The sequence below is a fragment of the Saccoglossus kowalevskii genome, chromosome 21 (assembly GCF_978046115.1).
Source record: "Saccoglossus kowalevskii chromosome 21, keSacKowa6.1, whole genome shotgun sequence".
Classification (NCBI taxonomy): Eukaryota; Metazoa; Hemichordata; class Enteropneusta; family Harrimaniidae; genus Saccoglossus; species Saccoglossus kowalevskii.
This window is the reverse complement of record NC_140661.1, coordinates 5001579-5023996: the sequence shown is the minus strand read 5'-3', so window position 1 is coordinate 5023996 and position 22418 is coordinate 5001579. Positions and strand designations below refer to the sequence as shown.

Sequence of the window (22418 nt, the reverse complement as noted above, 5' to 3'; positions counted from 1 at the left end):
TTTTAGTGATAATTGTTTGTAGTGGAAAACATTGTTAGAATATTATGAGAGGATGGGTATATACATAACCTTACAAATATACAATACATAAATATACAATTTAAATATTAATACCTCTTTGGCTTCTAGTAATAACACCTCAGCTTCCTTGTAAAATTTATTCATTCTTTTACCTCCTCTACCAATTTGAAATGATACATATTCAAGTGGTGTCATACCATCCTTTAAAACAAACAACAAATTATATAAGAAAGCTATAAGAATGTGGATACAATTTATAAATGATTATAACTAAATACTAGTAGTAGACTTTCTCTATGTACATTTGTTTTACTCTAGCTATACATAGTATGTGGTAGTGAGTGCCAAATTAAAAAGCCATGTAAGCGAAGGTCTGATTCACATAGCTTGCCTAGATCTCAGGTCACATTGTACCCACCCTACAAACTATGTTCATTATATTATTTTGCTTCTATGTGAAACAATATTTTCTTGGTGTGCTCAAAAAAAATCTTTGCGGTCACCTTCAAATTCAAGATGGCGTCCAATATGGTTACTGAATGGTAAATGTACACATATCTGGTTATTAAATACATATGCTAGAATGTTAGTTTAAATTGCTATACGCATGTTTTATTGACTAAACAATCCACATATTTGCATTCCAAGTTGATATCAATAGTTGATAGCAATATATCCATGCTAACCAAGTCCACTCTCACATTTTAGAGAATTGTTAGTCTCCTGGACTTAATGACCTTAGTAATTATAAAAGTACCGGTCACTGGTAGCATAGTGGTTGTCGCATCAGACTCATGATCGGTAGACCAAAGTTCAAATCCTACCTTAGGCTGAACATCAAAAGGGTCGACCCCTACCATGGGCGAGTGTGTCACAGACTCAATGGCAAGGCCAATTCCACTGGCAGAGATTCATTCACTAACGAATGCGACTTTGGGGGAACCTTGGTTAAGGTCCGCAGGTGCTTGTGTTTGACCGAGCCTGGTTGACGGCGGGATAATGCATTAAATTGCCACTTGATAGGGAGATGGCCGCACAGCCCTATCATGTAGTCCCAAACAGGAAATGACTTTTGTGGCAAAATGCACTATGTGTCAGCACTTGCAACTTGCACGCACAAAAAAAAAAGTCAGGGGAGACAACAGTGACATTCAAAGTCCGAAACTGTTGCCTGGCACAAAAAATATTTAAAAAAAAAAAAAAAAATACTTATAAAAGTACCAATTAGCCATTCTTCAACAATCAGTAGTCAAGAACAAGCAGCCTGTCGAATGAGATAGCTCTGCTGTTAGCAATGCACATTACAATTAAAGAACTGAAGACATCATTAGAAAATGAACAACATGCTGTTTTCAACAAGAATTCGTAAAATATCACTTTTTACCAAAAATATACACCGAGTATCAAAGCATTCGGGCTTGTAGTTTTTCAAGCAGAATTCGAAAAAGTAAAACATTGATACGGACGACGACGGTCAACTACTCGTATGATAAGCTCCGTTCGACAAAGTCAAGAGCCGAGCTAAAAATAAAATCGATGGATTCATCATAAACCCCCATAAGAAAGTCAGACCAGGTGCACGTGAAGGGTAAGGATCTGCTGCAGGCATGTCGAACCACACCAAACCACAAGGACAAACAGTTGTTTTGTATGATATTAGATAGTGGATCTGTTTTAATGATGCATGTATAATATTGCTCACTTCAAATTGACAAACATATACCAAATTGTGTACAAACAATTTGCACGATGAGCAGTTCATAACTATATGCCAGGCCATGTTTTTCATAGTTGTTTTTGGACCCTATACATAGGGTATTGCATACTGTATATTTATAAACTGATAAATTTATTTGCCAGATTGAAAAAACAATTTGCAATTGAAAGTTTAGGTGACTTTTATTTTGAAATGTATGGGATAAAGTATACAATGTGGCATACACACACACTAACATATCAAAGTAACACACACGTTTTACTATTACGATCTGAACAGTAACTACTAGTATATGATAATCGGAAATCAGCGAAACAAAGGTCTTACATATACATGTACGAACTGTCGGCCAAAACTTGACCTGTACGTTTACCTTTCAGTAGTTTATATAAGGACATAAAACATTTGCCGAAAATAACAATATTTTATTCAGTAAATCATTAGTTTTGCTAATTACAGATAATCGGCAATCAGCGAAACAAATGTCCTACATGTGTGTTATTATGCAAACTTTTGGCTTTAGTAGTCCAGTGTATACAACGGCATGGAACAATTGTCAAAAAAGATGATGACACCGGAAGGAAGGTCCGTAAAGGAGGGCAGCCCCATCCCTTGACCTTGGTTAAATCATTATGTGTGTTATCCCGGGCAAAATGTGCCAATGACTCATTAAATCTCGAAGGGCCTTTTTTTAAAATGTTTGTGAACTTTATGGTGTGCATTGCTAATTATGGTGACAAAGCAGCCTTCTCCTGCCTTTCAGTTTGATTTTCTCATTCAGGATTCTTTATTGATATTTCTGGATATGTGCCAGTCACCCAATGTACATATGCTGTACAGCTTGTGGGAACCTGTCTTATTATCAACCTTAGCAGAAACTAAATCACTGAATGTGGAATTGCTATTTACTTTCAGCTGCTGAATAAGTGCCATGGGACAAACAAATGGAATATCAGTTATATACACTAGCAGCCTGTCGGCTGAGATAGCTCCGCTGTTATCAATGCACATTTCAATTAAAGAACAAATTTGAAAATATAACTTTTTATCAAAAATATTCATTGAAATGAACACGAAATGAACAAATCTGAAAGAGGTCTACCAGTAGTATCTATGTAGCATATATAATATCAAAGCAATTGGACCTGCGGTTTTTAACAAGAAGTCGAAAATATCACTTTTTACCAAAAATGACAAAAATATTCACCAAAATTAGAGAATTAAAGATATCATCATGAAATGAACAAATCTGAGAGAGGTCTACCCAAGGTACATATACACCAAGTATCAAAGCATTCAGGCTTGTAGTTTTCAAGAAGAAGTCGAAAAAGTAAAACATTGACACGGACACGGACGACGACGACGGACAATCACTCGTATGATAAGCTCCACTCGACAAAGTCGACAGCGGAGCTAAAAATGACAAAAATTTTCACCAAAATTAGAGATTTAAAGAAATCATCACGAAATGAACAAATCTGAGAGGTCCACCCAAGGTACCTACATAACAAGTATTAAAGCATTTGGGCTAACGGTTTTCAAGAAGAAGTCGAAAATAGCATTTTTGACAAAAAATGACAAAAATATTTGCTATAAATAAGACAATTGAACATATCCACACAAAATGAACAAATCTGAGGGAGAACCACCCAAGGTACCTTCCTAGAAAGTTTCACAGCTATACAGTTTGTGGTTTTTTAAGAAGAAGTCGAAAATGTAAAGTAAAATGACGATGTAGTGTCAGTGACACATGAATAAACACATGTCTGTCTTATACATAGATAATGTAATGAGTTGTTAGTAATACAATTACATGTAAATATATGCATACACGTATAGTTACTTGGATAAAAGGAAATATCTATATCATATGCATATATATGAACACAATGTAATGAGTTGTTAGTAATACAATTACATGTAAATATATGCATACACGTATAGTTACTTGGATAAAAGGAAATATCTATATCATATGCATATATATGAACACAATGTAATGAGTTGTTAGTAATACAATTACATGTAAATATATGCATACACATATAGTTACTTGGATAAAAGGAAATATCTATATCATATGCATATATATGAACACAATGTAATGAGTTGTTAGTAATACAATTACATGTAAATATATGCATACACATATAGTTACTTGGATAAAAGGAAATATCTATATCATATGCATATATATGAACACAATGTAATGAGTTGTTAGTAATACAATTACATGTAAATATATGCATACACATATAGTTACTTGGATAAAAAGTAATATCTATATCATATGCAAATATATGAACAATGTAATGAGTTGTTAGTAATACAATTACATGTAAATATATGCATACACGTATAGTTACTTGGATAAAAGGAAATATCTATATCATATGCATATATATGAACACAATGTAATGAGTTGTTAGTAATACAATTACATGTAAATATATGCATACACATATAGTTACTTGGATAAAAAGTAATATCTATATCATATGCAAATATATGAACACAATGTAATGAGTTGTTAGTAATACAATTACATGTAAATATATGCATACACATATAGTTACTTGGATAAAAAGTAATATCTATATCATATGCATATATATGAACACAATGTAATGAGTTGTTAGTAATACAATTACATGTAAATATATGCATACACATATAGTTACTTGGATAAAAAGTAATATCTATATCATATGCAAATATATGAACAATGTAATGAGTTGTTAGTAATACAATTACATGTAAATATATGCATACACATATAGTTACTTGGATAAAAGGAAATATCTATATCATATGCATATATATGAACACAATGTAATGAGTTGTTAGTAATACAATTACATGTAAATATATGCATACACATATAGTTACTTGGATAAAAGGAAATATCTATATCATATGCAAATATATGAACACAATGTAATGAGTTGTTAGTAATACAATTACATGTAAATATATGCATACACATATAGTTACTTGGATAAAAGGAAATATCTATATCATATGCATATATATGAATACAATGTAATGAGTTGTTAGTAATACAATTACATGTAAATATATGAATACAACAGTATTTGATAGAATTGATTGCAAGTATTGTATATTAGAAAAAGGTTTTCTTCCTGAAGTTTTAATGTCATTATCTAGAGGGGAGGAATGTTGTATCTTTGACTTTGCTATGGTTTCTTATATTTTTATTCATTGAGTTACATAATCACATGGCATGACCATGACCTTATAAGCTAATCACATTACGCCATGCATGTTACCAGGAGCTGATTACGTGTTATGCAATAAAAAGTGGCACTTCACCGCTAACCTACAATCCGTCAACTTGTGTGTGCGTCTCCCTCTTTATTCTGATACGTGAATTTTCACGTAATTAAGTTTACTTTGTAGCAACGAGCTACAAAAAATGTCCTTAACATGGTCATAGGGTTCAAACTGCGTGAATATTTAATTAAATATGGTTGCGTCTGTTTTAACAAACATCCCCTCATGTGAATAAGAGTCAACAGTTCTTCAATTTACAGGCATCATACATTTTTGTATAGTAACCATGTGAACTCATTGGAGATAATCTCATGTTAATCAGAGAGAGAAGCAGTAATTCGGCTCAGAGTGCTGCCGTGTGAACATAGCAATAGATTTTTTTTGGTTTTGTTAATATTTTATGTTTGCTGGAACACAAAGTTCGGTTATTAAAATATCTAAAATTTGAGTTACAAATATTAACAAGTCATTGAAAATGACACAGTCCGAGTTAAATTTTTTAAAGTTCTCTTTGTGCCTGTCATATTAAAGTGGAGGGGTTGTTGCAAGCGTGTCCCTGAAACTTGAGTCTCAAGTGGCGAATACAACAGATTGTTTATTTACATCAAATGTGTTGCGTGACGACCTTTCCGGTTTAAGACATAGCAAAGAAAAACAGATCACAAGTGAAAGCATGTCCAAGTTATCACATTTTAAACAAACAAGATGGCCGCCAGTCGGCCATATTTGTTTAAACTGCAAATTGAATTGACATGTACCCATTTATGACGTGCTAAATATCAATGAAAATGATACATGGGTGAGATATAGTAATATGGTCTAAATCAAGTCATTGTCAATGACACGTCCCCGTTCCGTTCATATTTGAGTGACATATACATTCAAAGCAGATCACGACCGAAATCTCAGACCACTTTAAGTGGTCTGATCCGAAATGCACCTGCATATGTAACACATTGTACTAAATCTGAACAAAATCCATCCATGCACGACTGAGATCCGGTTCCGGAATTGTGAAAATACGTGATTTTGATGCATTGTTGGCCTTAAAATGGCCATCATTCAGCTATTGTTAAGCGGATCATGAAACAAATGCACATATCTATTTGTGACATGATGTACCATGTGTGTGTGAAGTTTGAACTTGATCAATCCAGACATGTCTCGGATACAGATCCAGAACTGAATTCTTTAAAACAAAATGGCCGCCAGTCAGCTATTTCGAACATGATCCGAAAAAAAAAAATGACGTGCATGAAGGTCCTATTATGTTTAATGTATGTACCAAATTTGAATGAAATCCGTCCATGCATAACTGAGATCCGGGTCCGGAATGGTGAAAATGTGCGATTTCAATGCATTTTCGGCCTTAAAATGGCTATTCGGCTATCGTTAATCGGATCATGAAAAAAATGCATGTGCACATGTCCCATATAATGTGTGATGTACGAGTGAAGTTTGAACTTAATCCGTCCATGCATGTTCGAGATACAGGTGATCACGGACGCACGCACGCACGCACGCACGCACGAACGCACACAGGGCAAAACATAAGTGTCCGTTTTCGGACTATGTCCGAACGAGGACTAATAAAAACAGCCATTATTTGGCCATCTTTGATCTGATTATGAAACAAAGTGACATGTATGATGTATGTGCCAAATTTGAATTAAAACTAACAAAGCATGTCCAAAATACAGGATTTAAAAAAAACAAGATGGCTGCCAATCTTCAATTTTGAATCGAATTGCTAAACCACTGCATGTGCATATGTCCCACATAAAGTACTAGGCACATGCAAAGAATGAACGGAATCGGTCCGATGGAATCTGAAATATGACTCTAGACGGACGGATGCACGGACTGACAGAGACCGAATTATAAGTAATCGTTTTCGAACTTTGTCCGAGTTATCTTGAAAAATTACAACTTTAAATATTCTGTTTCATTTAGTTGTGTTCAGGGATCAAAAAACTTTGCCATGCTCAAAACATTACAGACTGTCTGCAGTTGTGCTGATGATTTTAGATTTTTTGATGAAAAACTAGTGTAGCCATTTGTATTTTGATAATAATGTGATTGTTTGAAACGGAGATTATGGTATTTTAAGTAATAAAGACATGCTGATCAAGACTTCTTTTTTTGATATGTTTGATCTAAAATTCAAATAAAATAAATAAAGTAAACTGTTGAACCTACCCAGTCTACTGCATTGATATCTATATTCTTGTCTAAGAGTAGCTTTATAATATCAGGATTTCTATCATGCTCTACTGCATAGTGCAGAGCATTTTTCTTGTACTGCAATATAAGACAATAGTACACATATTATATCAGCTAGTAGTAAATATAACAGAATGATCAAGTATAATCATAAAGTAATGATGGATTGCTTTATCTGCAAAGTGAATAAAGTAAACTATTAAACCTACATTGTCTACTGCATTGATATTTATATTCTTGTCTGCTAAGAGTAGCTTTATAATATCAGAATTTTGATACTGTGCTGCATAGTGCAGAGCATTCTTCTCTTCCTGCAATATAAGACAATAGTACACATATTATATCAGCTAGTAGTAAATATAACAGAATGATCAAGTATAATCATAAAGTAATGATGGATTGCTTTATCTGCAAAGTGAATAAAGTAAACTATTAAACCTACATTGTCTACTGCATTGATATCTATATTCTTGTCTGCTAAGAGTAGCTTTATAATATCAGGATTGCTATTACAGATTACTGCATAGTGCAGAGCATTCTTCTCTTCCTGCAATATAAGACAATAGTACACATATTATATCAGCTAGTAGTAAATATAACAGAATGATCAAGTATAATCATAAAGTAATGATGGATTGCTTTATCTGCAAAGTGAATAAAGTAAACTATTAAACCTACATTGTCTACTGCATTGATATTTATATTCTTGTCAGCTAAGAGTAGCTTTATAACATCAGAATTTTGATACTGTGCTGCATAGTGCAGAGCATTCTTCTTTGCCTGCAATATAAGACAATAGTACACATATTATATCAGCTAGTAGTAAACATAACAGAATGATCAAGTATAATCATAAAGTAGTGATGGATTGCTTTATCTGCAAAGTGAATAAAGTAAACTATTAAACCTACATTGTCTAATGCATTGATATTTATATTCTTGTCTAAGAGTAGCTTTATAACATCAGGATTTCTATCATGCTCTGCTGCATAGTGCAGAGCATTTTTCTTGTCCTGCAATATAAGACAATAGTACACATACTATATCAGCTAGTAGTAAATATAACAGAATGATCAAGTATAATCATAAAGTAGTGATGGATTGCATTTTTCTGCAAACTGAATAAAGTAAACTGTTAAATCTACATCATCTACTGCATTGATATCTATATTCTTGTCTGCTAAGAGTAGCTTTATAATATCAGAATTTTGATACTGTGCTGCATAGTGCAGAGCATTTTTCTTGTACTGCAATATAAGACAATAGTACACATATTATATCAGCTAGTAGTAAATATAACAGAATGATCAAGTATAATCATAAAGTAGTGATGAATTGCTTTTTCTGCAAAGAAAATAGAGTAAACTATTAAACCTACCCAGTCTACTGCATTGATATCTATATTCTTGTCCAAGAGTAGCTTTATAATATCAGGATTTCTATTATGCTCTACTGCATAGTGCAGAGCATTCTTCTTGTCCTGCAATATAAGACAATAGTACACATATTATATCAGCTAGTAGTAAACATAACAGAATGATCAAGTATAATCATAAAGTAGTGATGGATTGCTTTATCTGCAAAGTGAATAAAGTAAACTATTAAACCTACATTGTTTACTGCATTGATATTTATATTCTTGTCTAAGAGTAGCTTTATAACATCAGGATTTCTATTATACTGTGCTGCATAGTGCAGAGCATTCGTCTTGTACTGCAATATAAGACAATAGTACACATATTATATCAGCTAGTAGTAAATATAACAGAATGATCAAGTATAATCATAAAGTAGTGATGAATTGCTTTATCTGCAAAGTGAATAAAGTAAACTGTTAAACCTACTTTGTCTACTGCATTGATATCTATATTCTTGTCTAAGAGTAGCTTTATAACATCAGGATTTCTATTATACCTTGCTGCATAGTGCAGAGCATTCTTCTTGTCCTGCAATATAAGACAATAGTACACATATTATATCAGCTAGTAGTAAATATAACAAAATGATCAAATATAATCATATTAGTAACCCAAGATGCCATCTTAATCATTTCTTTCAAACTTCCCAAGTCGTATTGGTAGTTGTGCTCGCTTGCCCAAATATTCAACTTTACAAACCTCATCAGTATTCGTGCTCACTCACCCTCACAAATATTCAACTTTAACCCATCTTAAATTGTCTGACAAGGTCGAGCGAGTTGCTAGTTGTGCCCTTTGCAGTCCTTGCCAAACCCAACACAGTGTATTTCCACCCAATGTTTATCATCTTGATTTTTGCTTTGTGTAACCATGACCACCAACATGAATATTAATTGAAACTTTACAAATTCGCGGTATTTATCTTGCTGATGAAACAAACATTATTCCGTCAGGCGTCAGTGAGGTCTGATGCCGTTCGGCCAGTGAAAGCGCCTTTTACGCCTACATGTCAGGTTAGAAATAGATCCAGAGTTGGGCATGTTAGGCTAACTAAAATTGACATAAATAATTAGGGTGAGTGATCAAAGCATTAATAAGCAGGAATACACATATAGTTACCTAATTAGAATATTTGCAGTACCTACTGGATTAATAATATACAGTGTTTTCTAGGGTTACTAAAATTGACATAAATAATTAGGGCGAGTGATCAAAGCATTAATAAGCAGCAATACACGTGTATATATACACCTAATTGGAATATTTGCAGTACCTACTAGATTAAAAAGCAGCCTGTCGGTTGAGATAGCTCCGCTGTTAGCAATGCACATTTCAATTAAGAACTGAAGATATTATTAGAAAATGAACAATATCATAGTATCAAAGCAATCAGACTTGAGGTTTTTAACAAGAAGTTGAAAATATCACCTTTTACCAAAAATATTCACCAAAAATAGAGTATTTGAGATTTGACATGAAATAAACAAATCTGAGAAAAAAACCATCCAAGGTACTTGCATATCCAATTTAAAAACATTCTGACTCTTTGCTGTATCGACTTTAACGACAGGGGAGCTGATAAAGTACAGTGTACTGGCATGATAGAAATACTAGGGAACATGCATCACCGGCCCAATTTCATCTATTTCCAACTTTACAGACCCCATCTCTGGTTGTGCTCAGTGGCCCAAATATGTCAACAATGTCAAGTTCAACAAGTGTTTCCTGGTACTGTGGTGATGACCATTCAAGAAGCTAATGCTTCTACTTTCAGCAAGTTCCCAAAATCTGTGGCCAAATGGAACACAGAACTGGAGACATGGCTATAGAAAATAGGACTATGCAACTCATGAAAGTGTGGGATATATCAATAGAATTGTATATGGAGCCTAATTCACAATGCTGTTCTACTCTGAGAAATAGGAAGAACTGATCAAGTACGTTATAGAACTGGTGCAGACAAAAAAACACATTCCCATTGTGCTGATCAGATGGCAGCTGTTATTGGGACTGTGCAGCAAATTGTGCTGTGCATTACCTGCCCTGACGCAGCATTTGTATTAGCAATGGGAGACATTAAGAACCTACCGTGTCTACTTCCATCCCTAGTGTAAACCAAACATCCGGTTATCTCCAACAGATTTTCCAACATTAGTAACAAACCGCAGTGTAGTATTTCATAGTTCAGGGCCAGAGAAAGAGACATGCATACATCAATAACCAAATGCAGACTGACTTTATTGTAAATGTACAGCCCTTATAAAGGGATAATTACATAACTAACCAGATGGTCAAAAACAGGTCAATTGTAATTATGTAAAGTATAGCAAGTGTACACATTGCTCATTAACATGTAAAATACTACACTCAGTAACTGGAGGTATTCAAACAGGAACATCTGCCATCTTGTGTGCCCTCATGTAAATTAGTAGTGCTGACTGAATGTCAAACAGAGGAAACCATACAAGATGTCAGAAAGGTAGGCAGTATGAAATCATAATCATTAGTGGATACTGCACAAACTGTCCATAAGGAGTTTACAAGAATCATATCAAGTGCCAGGACTGCCAGTATGGAGACATAATGGTTTTATATGACAACCATACTAGTAGCTTTACGATGAGTTGCTTTCATGATGAGTTGCTTTAGCAGTGAATAGCTTTCGCTGTCACTGGTCCTTTCCTTACGAGTTGAGAATTAATGTTTTACGTTTCATGAACAACTGGTATTAATAAAACAAGCAGCCTGTCGGCTGAGATAGCTCCGCTGTTAGCAATACAAATTTCAATTAAAGAACTGAAGATATAAGAAAATGAACAATATGTATAGTATCAAAGCAATCGGACTTGATGCATGTTTTCAACAAGAATTCGAAAATATCACTTTATACCAAAAAGGACAAAAATAATCATTAAAAAAGATAATTGAAGATATCATCACGAAATGAACAAATCAGAGAGAGGTTTACCTGAGGTACCTATAATAAAAATAATCTTTATTACCACCATAACAAAAATTTGACATTTCTTTTTTGGTTTACACGTTACATGTAATAAAGTTTGTTTGTTTTTTATCACTTTACAACAAAATATGATAAAACAAGTCATTGTCAATGACACGTCCCCGTTCCGTTCATATTTGAGTGACATATACATTCAAAGCAGATCATGACCGAAATGCACCTGCATATGTACAACACATTGTGCTAAATCTGAACAAAATCCATCCATGCATGACTGAGATCCGGTTCTGGAATTGTGAAAATACGTGATTTTGATGCATTTTCGGCCTTAAAATGGCCATCATTCCGCTATTGTTAAGCAGATCATGAAACAAATGCACATATCTATTTGTGACATGATGTATCATGTGTGTGTGAAGTTTGAACTTGATCAATCCAGACATGTCTTGGATACGGATCCAGAACTGAATTCTTTAACAAAATGGCCGCCAGTCGGCCATTTCGAACTTGATCCGAAAAAAAAAGACGTGCATCAAGGTCCTATTATGTTTAATGTATGTACCAAATTTGAACAAAATCCATCCATGCATAACTGAGATACGGGTCCGGAATGGTCAAAATGTGCGATTTCAATGCATTTTCGGCCTTAAAGCGGCCCCCATTTGGCTATCGTTAATGAGATCATGAAACAAATGCACATACATATTTGTGACATGATGTACCTTGTGTGTGTGAAGTTTGAACTTGATCAATCCAGACATGTCTCGGATACGGATCCAGAACTGAATTCTTTAAAACAAAATGGCCGCCAGTCAGCTATTTCGAACATGATCCGAAAAAAAAAATGACGTGCATCAAGGTCCTATTATGTTTAATGTATGTACCAAATTTGAATGAAATCCGTCCATGCATAACTGAGATCTGGGTCCGGAATGGTGAAAATGTGCGATTTCAATGCATTTTCGGCCTTAAAGCGGCCCCCATTTGGCTATCGTTAATGAGATCATGAAACAAATGCACATACATATTTGTGACATGATGTACCTTGTGTGTGTGAAGTTTGAACTTGATCAATCCAGACATGTCTCAGATACGGATCCAGAACTGAATTCTTTAAAACAAAATGGCCGCCAGTCGGCTATTTCGAACTTGATCCGAAAAAAAAAATGACGTGCATCAAGGTCCTATTATGTTTAATGTATGTACCAAATTTGAATGAAATCCGTCCATGCATAACTGAGATCCGGGTCCGGAATGGTGAAAATGTGCGATTTCAATGCATTTTCGGCCTTAAAGTGGCCGCCATTTGGCCATCGTTAATGAGATCATGAAACAAATGCACATACATATTTGTGACATGATGTACCTTGTGTGTGTGAAGTTTGAACTCGATCAATCCAAGCAGGTCTCAGATACGGATCCAGAACTGAATTCTTTAAAACAAAATGGCCACCAGTCGGCCATTTCGAACCCGATCCAAAAAAAAAAATGACGTGCATTAAGGTCCTATTATGTTTAATGTATGTACCAAATTTGAACAAAATCCGTCCATGCATAACTGAGATCCGGGTCCGGAATGGTGAAAATGTGCGATTTTGATGCATTTTCGGCCTTAAAATGGCCGCTATTCGGCTATCGTTAATCGGATCATGAAAAAAATGCATGTGCATATGTCCCATATAATGTGTGATGTATGAGTGAAGTTTGAACTTAATCGATCCATGCATGTTCGAGATACAGGTGATCACGGACGGACGGACGCACGGACGCACGCACACAGGGCAAAACATAAGTCCCCGTTTTCGGACTGCGTCCGAACGGGGACTAATAATAAAATGTATAATACATATGCTATAGACATAAAAATTAAAATTAAAAATGTAGATAATAATAAAGATTTAATCTGCAAGAGATTTTCTTTTTTCCAATGCTGTTTGTATGTAGTGTATTACTCCAAGTATACATTGCTTGTTTGTGTTGTTCATAATGTATTTGAACCTTTGTGTACTGCTGACGGAATCAAATTTCTCCATATGAGAAAACAAGATTAGTGGTTAAGTAATCCTTGATTACTTTATTGTTTTCCATCTCTAACAATGCATTGTAGGCTATGTTACTTTCATTCATTGATTTGAGGTGTTTATAATACATAAGTGCTCTGTATTGTAAAGTGCATAAAAGAGGCAGTCTTCCTATGTCCATTCTGACTGCTATATTACTAGCTTTGTTATTAATATTCATTAAATGTCTGCAAAACTGTAAATGAAATTTCTCTGTACTTGTTTTGTCCCAAGTGTTTCCATTTGTGCAAACTCCCCATATTTCACCAGCATAGGTAAGAATGGGTAATCAGGTGGTTTCAAATAATTTCATTTTTAATATCATATTATAATTGTTACTGTCTATAAATAGATGACTTTGTGCTTTTTCAGCTTTTCTCGTCTTATCAGAGTCTGTTCATTGTCGAATCTATTGATCCATTAGTGTTAAAGGTAACACCTAGAAGTATATTGTGTTGTTTTCTCTATATTATCGCTTCCATGTGTAATATTTAGATTTTCTGTGTGATGCCCATTCTTAGCAAAGATAACTGTTTTTGTTTTTTTAATATTGACTCGAAGGCCCCAGTTATTGACATAGTTGTGCATAACATCCATGGATTTTTGTAGGCCTTCTGCACTTTCAGACATTAGTACAATATCGTCCGCGTACAGAAGACATGGAATTTGTTTTTTGTTTAGTGATGCTGGGTCATTCCCTTGAATTTGTAATTCATTAACAAGGTCATTGATGTAAATGTTAAATAAGATTGGACTTAATAGACATCCTTGTTTAATGCCATTTTCTAGTGTAAATGTGGGCGATATACAGTTGCCTAGTTTTAGCATGTATTTCTTATTTTACGATACATGTTTTAGTCAGGTCATAAAATTTTCGTTTTATATTATTACATTATAGCTTGTACATTAGTCAGTTGTTCCACACAGTATCAAAGCACTTTTTCAAGTCTATGAAGCAGCAATATAATTTTTTCCCATGTTGTTGGTATTTCTTGATTATAGTATGCAGTGTGATGATATGATCAGTGGTTCTATGTTTTCTCTTAAAACCTCCTTGGTGTGGATGAATAATATTATTGTTTTTCTAAGTACTGTACAAGTTTATTGTTCAATATTGAATTAAACAGTTTTCCAGTAGTATTGCTAACTGATACACTACGATAGTTATTGCTGTCAAAGAAATCACCCTGTTTATGTGTTAGCATACTAATGTTCCAGCTTTCTGAATATTCTCCATTTCTTAAAATTTGGTTGAACATTTTCTTCAGGGCTTTAATCATTGCCGTGTTGCTGTATTTAAGCATTTTTGAAGGTATGCCATCAGGACCGCAGGCTTTGTTATTTTTCATTTTCCTTAAAGCATTTTTAATTTCTCCTTCTGTTATTGCTTCATTCAAGTTGTTTTTTGAATAACCATTTTTTCCAGTTTCTTCTAGTTCTATTTTTAGGTTGTGTTGTTGTTCTGGTGTTGTAACTTCATTTTTACTGATGGTTTGGAAGTGTTTAATCCAGGTGGAGTATGGAATCTTAAGTGCCTGTGTATTACTATATTGGCTCGTCCATTTAATATTACCAGTTCATTTGATTTACATATTTCAATAAGTTTTTTTCTATGTTTTCCATGGTATCATGCAGTGTAGTGTTGACGAATTGAAACATTAGAGTCATTGCTGTCTATGAAATCTGTCATATCACTTGTTCTGGCATTTAGGTCTCAAAACTTCTCCTTTGTTATTAAATGTGATAATTTCTTTTTCAATTTCCGTGAAAGGGTCTATGTCCATTTTGTTGTACAGTGATGAATGTTCTGATGGGATGTAGGCAGTACAAATGTAGATATCGTTTGGCTGTTTGTTGAATTCTTTATTTAGCTTGCACCAGACTGTAAATTGAGAAGTATCAGGGATAATAGTTGTACCCTGTCTGATGTTTTGTTTAATTTATAGGGTTATTCCGCCAGAGTTTCTCCAAGCCTGCTTGTTTTTCTTTCTTGTTTTGTAGAATATAGAAATCATTTGGTTCTGGCAATAAATGTTTTTCCTTCTCATCAAGCCATGTCTCTGTAAATCCATAAATATGGTAATTCTTTAGTTATCTTCTACATCTATGGTTTCCCTTGTTTTGTTGTAATTTTTGTTCAATATTTGTATGTATTTGTACCGAAGCCCTCCTACATTCCAATGTCCAATTGAAAGTATGTCTTGGTGAAATCTTCTGTGACAATTGTTCTTCATTATTCAGATTTTAGTTTTTCATGAAGACATGTTGTTCTATCATAGCTACTCTTGCTATGATGTCACCTGTAATACGATTATCTGGGTTGTGGTGATGTTGCTCTTGTTGAGGTTTAGGTTGTACAACTTCACTGTAAGACCTCTTGTTAAATGTTGATTTCACTGGTGTCTTTACACTGGGTGACCAGTCTGGCAAATAATATCCATGTGTAATTGCGGCGTCTCCATTGCTATACATTGTATTTTGAATCCATGACATGAGGACTATGTATGGTGGGTGTATATGCTCTTCTAGTTACATGGGCTTGTAGTGGAGTGATATCATTAATTGTTGATGAATTTTGATGTACCATTATGTCTATTTATATGAATACCATCATACTGCAACATGTCTTTATTGATGTTATCCATTGCAATATAGAATACTTTCTTTGTTTTTCTTTGTGAGCTGAGGTATTCATTTACTTTATTCATTGTAGATAACTCTGTTTCTTGCCAGTTTCTTCGTGCAAATATTCCACATAGGAAAATATTGGTGTCTGGATATCTTTTTAGAACAAAACTTATTAAATCTTGATATTTCTGAATTATTGTGTTTTCCATATCTTCGTTGTCCACATCATTTCCTCCTACATTGAGTGTTAGACTATTCAACATCCCTGGAAGTTTGTTGGCTATAATAACTTGTTTGATGGTCTGGATTGTTGCCTTACTGTAAGTCAGCATCATCTGGTCTTTTGCAAAATGTTTCTTCCATATATATTTTGACTGAGAGTCACTCATGCCAAGGTGTTGTACTTGAGGTGGTATATTTCTAGAATTGAAATGTCCGGGTAGATGTCGTCTACCGACTGTATTCTGACCAGTGGGTATCTGAGCTTCTAGAGTATTGGTATCTTCTGGTTGCTTGGGTTTATTGCATTCTCTAAGTAAGCCATTTTTCTGGTTATTGGAAATATTAGTCATCTGATATTGCTGTCTTTCTGTTATTGGTTGTTTAGCCTGTATTGCTCTGCTAGTCATTTCATATTGCTTTACTGTATGGACACTAACCTTCTTTATTGCTTCCAAGATGAGGTTTGACTTAGTTTCATTATCATCTACTTTTGTAATTATTAACTTCAGTTCATCCCTGATGGATATATCTCCGTTGTCATTACTTTTCTTCATTTGATTCAGTTTTTGTTCTAGTTTGTTGCTATTAATTATGAGTTCATTGTTGTTAGTTGTGAGCTGATTCAGTTTTGCTTGTAAGCTTTCTATTATTTCATCCTTTTCTCTTAGTTGGTTTTTCAGCTTTTCAATTCCAGTTGAATTTCTTTGTAGGTCTTTTTCCATTAATGTGCATGCTGCTGATATTTGCTTCACATGTTGTTTTTGTTAATAGCTTAGGCATAATGTCATTCAAACCTGATATTGTACTGTCTATTTGTTGTAGCAGTGAAGAACTCTGACATTGATAGCTTTCAAATGCAGTCAGGATATCAGTCATTTTTAGCTAAGGTTTGTTTGGTAGCCTTGTTGAGTTGACTGGGGTGTCTGTTGAGGTGCGCTTGGTGCATATAGGTATTCTAGAAGGTGTTTCATCTTTGACAAGATGGCTTTCGCTAGCCAATACCAATGACAATTTTCAATAACAGGTGTCATTCATGATGAACTATCTATAAAAAACAAAAAAAATTTAGGATTAAACACAACATATCACTGCTAGATGCCAATGACAATTTTCAATAACAAACATTTTAATAAATATACAGTAGTACAAGCCAGAACATAAAAAAATATTTTGGCTGATAAGTTTGTTTCAAAATTTTGTAGTTTGGAACAAAACAATAGAAATACAAACACTTACCTGATGTGCTCTCCTGTTTTTCAAATGCTGACACACACAAACGATTATCGGTCCATTTTAACAAATAACGATGTTCAGGTGGAAATGTAATTCATACAATGGAAATACTTTTTATATAATTGTACATTAATTAAGCTGGTAGTTACTTCATGGGGAAAAATCATTGTTTGAAAGTGCATTCAAAATACATTATAACAGGCTAATGACACTATAATTGTTCTGTGAAGGGGACTTTCTACCCAGTATTGCAATATCAGCTTGTGGAGGGGAGGACAATGATGTTACAGAACCTCCAAAATATGATGCATGTACTATATACTGTAATCTCTTCAAAGATTTATAACAAAATCAGATTTTTTAACCGCTCAAAGTCACACTGTACCACTGTTTTAAGCATTCACATATGCAAATTAGTAAACCTTCATGGTTACATTGATATTCAAATTATGAGTTGACTTAACATAAATAAAACTGCACTGTATAATAATTCCAATATTCATATTATTCAATTATGATTCACTAATTTACATACTAACAGGTGTTGCAGTGATAAATGAATGCTTAGAACAAGAAGAAACTGTTTCGACCAGAGCCATTGTTTATTATTCACTCCCAATTACTACAAAAATTTGGATAAATAGAAATTATTAACAGACAAATATGGACTTGATTTACCTCGTCTATTGATCATATGGAAATTGTCTTGTTTGAGGCTGTGACTAAAACAATGGAACTAGCCAAGTTTTGTCATTAGCCAATTACATGTATCTCCACTATTTGAAACAAGCAGCCTGTCGGCTGAGATAGCTCCGCTGTCAACAATGCACATTTCAACTAAAAAACTGAAGATATCATTAGAAAATAAACAATATGTATAGTATCAAAGCAACGGACCTTGCTGTTTTCAACAAGAATTTGAAAATATCACTTTTACAAAAATGAGTACAATATATACTCTTTTAATGACAAAAATATTCATCAAAATTAGATATCATCTCGAAATGAACAAATCTGAGAGAGGTCCACATGTAGTACCTATATATGTAATATCAAAGCAATCAGACTTGTTGTTTTTAACAAGAAGTCGAAAATACCACTTTTTACCAAATGTGACAAAATTTTTCACCAAAATTAGAGAATTGAAGATATCATCACGAAATGAACAAATCTGAGAGAGGTCCACATGTAGTATCTATATATGTAATATCAAAGCAATCAGACTTGTTGTTTTTAACAAGAAGTCGAAAATACCACTTTTTACCAAAAATGACAAAATTTTTCACCAAAATTAGAGAATTGAAGATATCATCACGAAATGAACAAATCTCAGAGAGGTCCACATGTAGTACCTATATATGTAATATCGAAGCAATCAGACATGCGGTTTTAACAAGAAGTCGAAAATATCACTTTTTACCAAAAATGACAAAAATATTCACCAAAATTAGAGAATTAAAGATATCAACATGAAATGAACAAATCTAAGAGAGGTCCACATGTAGTATCTATATATGTAGTATCGAAGCAATCAGACATGCGGTTTTTAACAAGAAGTCGAAAATATCACTTTTTACCAAAAATGATAAAAATATTCACCAAAATTAGAGAATTAAAGATATCAACATGAAATGAACAAATCTAAGAGAGATCCACATGTAGTACCTATATATGTAATATCGAAGCAATCAGACATGCGGTTTTTAACAAGAAGTCGAAAATATCACTTTTTACCAAAAATGACAAAAATATTCACCAAAATTAGAGAATTAAAGATATCAACATGAAATGAACAAATCTAAGAGAGGTCCACATGTAGTACCTATATATGTAATATCGAAGCAATCAGACATGCGGTTTTTAACAAGAAGTCGAAAATATCACTTTTTACCAAAAATGACAAAAATATTCACCAAAATTAGAGAATTAAAGATATCAACATGAAATGAACAAATCTAAGAGAGGTCTACCCAAGGTACATATACACCAAGTATATAACACAATAATAATACAAATAAGATGTTTTTTTAACCAAATTTACATTTCCTTGACAAGCATGAGCATTACTACAGTAATGTCTGTACACTGTAATAAGACAGTGATTAGACATAATAATGTGGGGATAGTAATCTTTTGATTGCTTCTCATACTTTCACAGTAAATTATAAATTTAGTTATATGGCAGGACTGATCCTAAGGTAAGGGTAATAACAAGTCTGGTGATCTGGGTAAATCCAATCATGGCAAAATGATATGGTATTTTATGGTTGACAATAACTACTAGTATCTTGGTTGACCATCAAATACAATGGTAACCATTGTCAGTAAAGATTCATCTGGATACAGAACCTCAAACTATGTTGGTATAACCATCTAATTTCAATGGTTGACAATCAAATACAATGGTAACCATTGTCAGTAAAGATTCATCTGGATACAGAACCTCAAACTATGTTGGTATAACCATCTAATTTCAATGGTTGACCATCAAATGCAATGGTAACCATTGTCAGTAAAGATTCATCTGTATACAGAATCTCAAACTATGTTGGTATAACCACCTAATATTAACATTAATATTAGCATTAACTGAACACACTGAATCAACCTCCACCACAGGCTACCAGTAATTTGAATATTTGAAGATTCTTGTATTTTTAGGCATGTTTGATAAACACTTGAACATCTATAATGATACTCAAAAATAGTACAAACCAAAACAGGTCATTATGACCTCATTTAACAAGAAAAAATTTTGCTTTGTTTTCTGCAATTTATTAGGATAAGTTATAGTAATTCTAAGACTTCATTTTAACAGTTCTTTCACTGGTCAGACCCTATTAAAAAGTCACTTCTGGACATTTTTAATGGCTAAAATATTGACCAGTATTTTTGAACTGGTAGTTATTATTTCATGTTGATCAGAATAATTTCAATGAAATTATTATTTTTAATGGAGTTGATGACAATTGTTTTTCAATGGTAATTAAATTTGTCATTACATAAACAAAATAGCCCGTTTTTTTCCTGTGTCAGATATAATGGCACATGGGGATTGACAGCTTCCTCTTTCTACTTTTTCCTCCCTGCTTCAGTTTGCTTCGACCTTAAGCCAGTATGATTGTAGGTCAAATTAAGAACTTCTTAAACATTAATACAGGATTTTGAAGAATTTAAATATGCAGGTTTGTGGGCACTTGGGAGTGAATTTTTTTTTGCTTTTTATTATCCAAACAGTCTTGACTAAAGACTTAAAATTTTGTAGAATTGTGAATAGTGGAACATACTCAAAAAACGATTTTAAAATATAGATAACAGGTGCAAACATTCTCTCTTTTGAATGCTTAGCAAGATTTAGCAAGGCTGTACATAAATAATAAAAAAGAAACATGGTAAAAAAAGAAATGACGGGATCTCCATAACATGCACTGTATTTAACTTTTAACAAAACGATAATACATTTAAATTTGGAACTGTTACAGCCATTTTAATTATGAGCATTAGCAAACTTCTTACTGAGTGAATTGTTATGCAAATTAGCAATTATCTCAGCTTTTTTTTAGTGCACATCCCAGAACTTTGAAAAAAATAGCTCCTAGACGCTTTGACCTTTTGTTTTGAAATTTTCACAAATGATTGACAATGTGTTTATCTTCAAAACGCCGTCGGGACATTGTTTTTGGTTGAACAGTGTTAAAACAATCGTACAGACAACTAGCCTGGGTGTTAATTTATGCATAAACTTGAAGTAGTGAAATTTGTGCTGCTGCCCTGCAAAATTGACAACTGGTAGACAGTTTTCAAGCCGACGCTTTCTTCATAGTAAACAGATGTACCCATAAACCAATTTTGACAGGAAACAGAAGCATGGTTTAGAAGCTAATTTTTTTAAATCACTTTTGACCAAAAAAGCACATTTTTGTGCATATTTCAAACTACAGTGTCCATAAAAAAAAATATTAACAAAATTTTAAAATTCATACAATAAGCTTTCCGAAAATATATAGTTTTGTGGACAAGGGAGGTCATCTTGGTTTCCTAATTAACTAATTAAAATACCTGTCAGGTAAACTGCATCTCTACCTTAAACTTGTTGAAAATATACCAAGTATTGGGTCAATTTGTTTTTAAAAATAATGGCAGAAATGACATGTCTTTAATCTGTCCCATATGAACAACCATGGGAACAGTACATTAGGAAACACACAATATTAGAACCCCACCGTAAACAATCTGTTTTGTATTATTTGTAATTTTAAATACTTCCAGGCAGTGATTTTCCAGTGATAGAATAAATAATCATTACAAACATAACCATTAGTTTCATTGTATAAATTGGGGGGGGGGGGCTAAAGAATCTCAATTTATAAAAACACCTTATAACCTAATATGTTATTACTGTAAAGTGGGTAATTATTAACGGGGTTTAATTTTCATGTATTTAACGCAAACTAGAAGTGCATGAATTTAAAACACCGCCATTTATCATTGTCGTCATTGGGACAGTATAGAGACTAGTATTGGGTGACCAATTTTCATTCATCCACACATTATAATAAAATAAGAAATATTACTATTCATCTTGTTTTATTGTACATACAGAAATAAATTATTACAATGTTAAGTAGTATTTTTAAAAT

At 33.4% G+C, this 22418-nt stretch overlaps 1 protein-coding gene across 1 annotated transcript in view; it reads right to left on the bottom strand.

The window, feature by feature from the left end:
• Positions 1-22418, bottom strand: part of LOC144350690 (uncharacterized) — a 59167-nt gene that overhangs the window by 182 nt on the left and 36567 nt on the right. Inside the window, exons 4-12 of the mRNA XM_085495405.1 lie at positions 9100-9201; positions 8867-8968; positions 8634-8735; positions 8167-8268; positions 7934-8035; positions 7698-7802; positions 7465-7566; positions 7232-7333; positions 115-222 (exon numbers count right to left, since the gene is read on the bottom strand). Coding sequence (XP_085351531.1) covers positions 115-222; positions 7232-7333; positions 7465-7566; positions 7698-7802; positions 7934-8035; positions 8167-8268; positions 8634-8735; positions 8867-8968; positions 9100-9201 — 927 coding nt within the window. The remainder of the gene's footprint in view (positions 1-114; positions 223-7231; positions 7334-7464; positions 7567-7697; positions 7803-7933; positions 8036-8166; positions 8269-8633; positions 8736-8866; positions 8969-9099; positions 9202-22418) is intronic.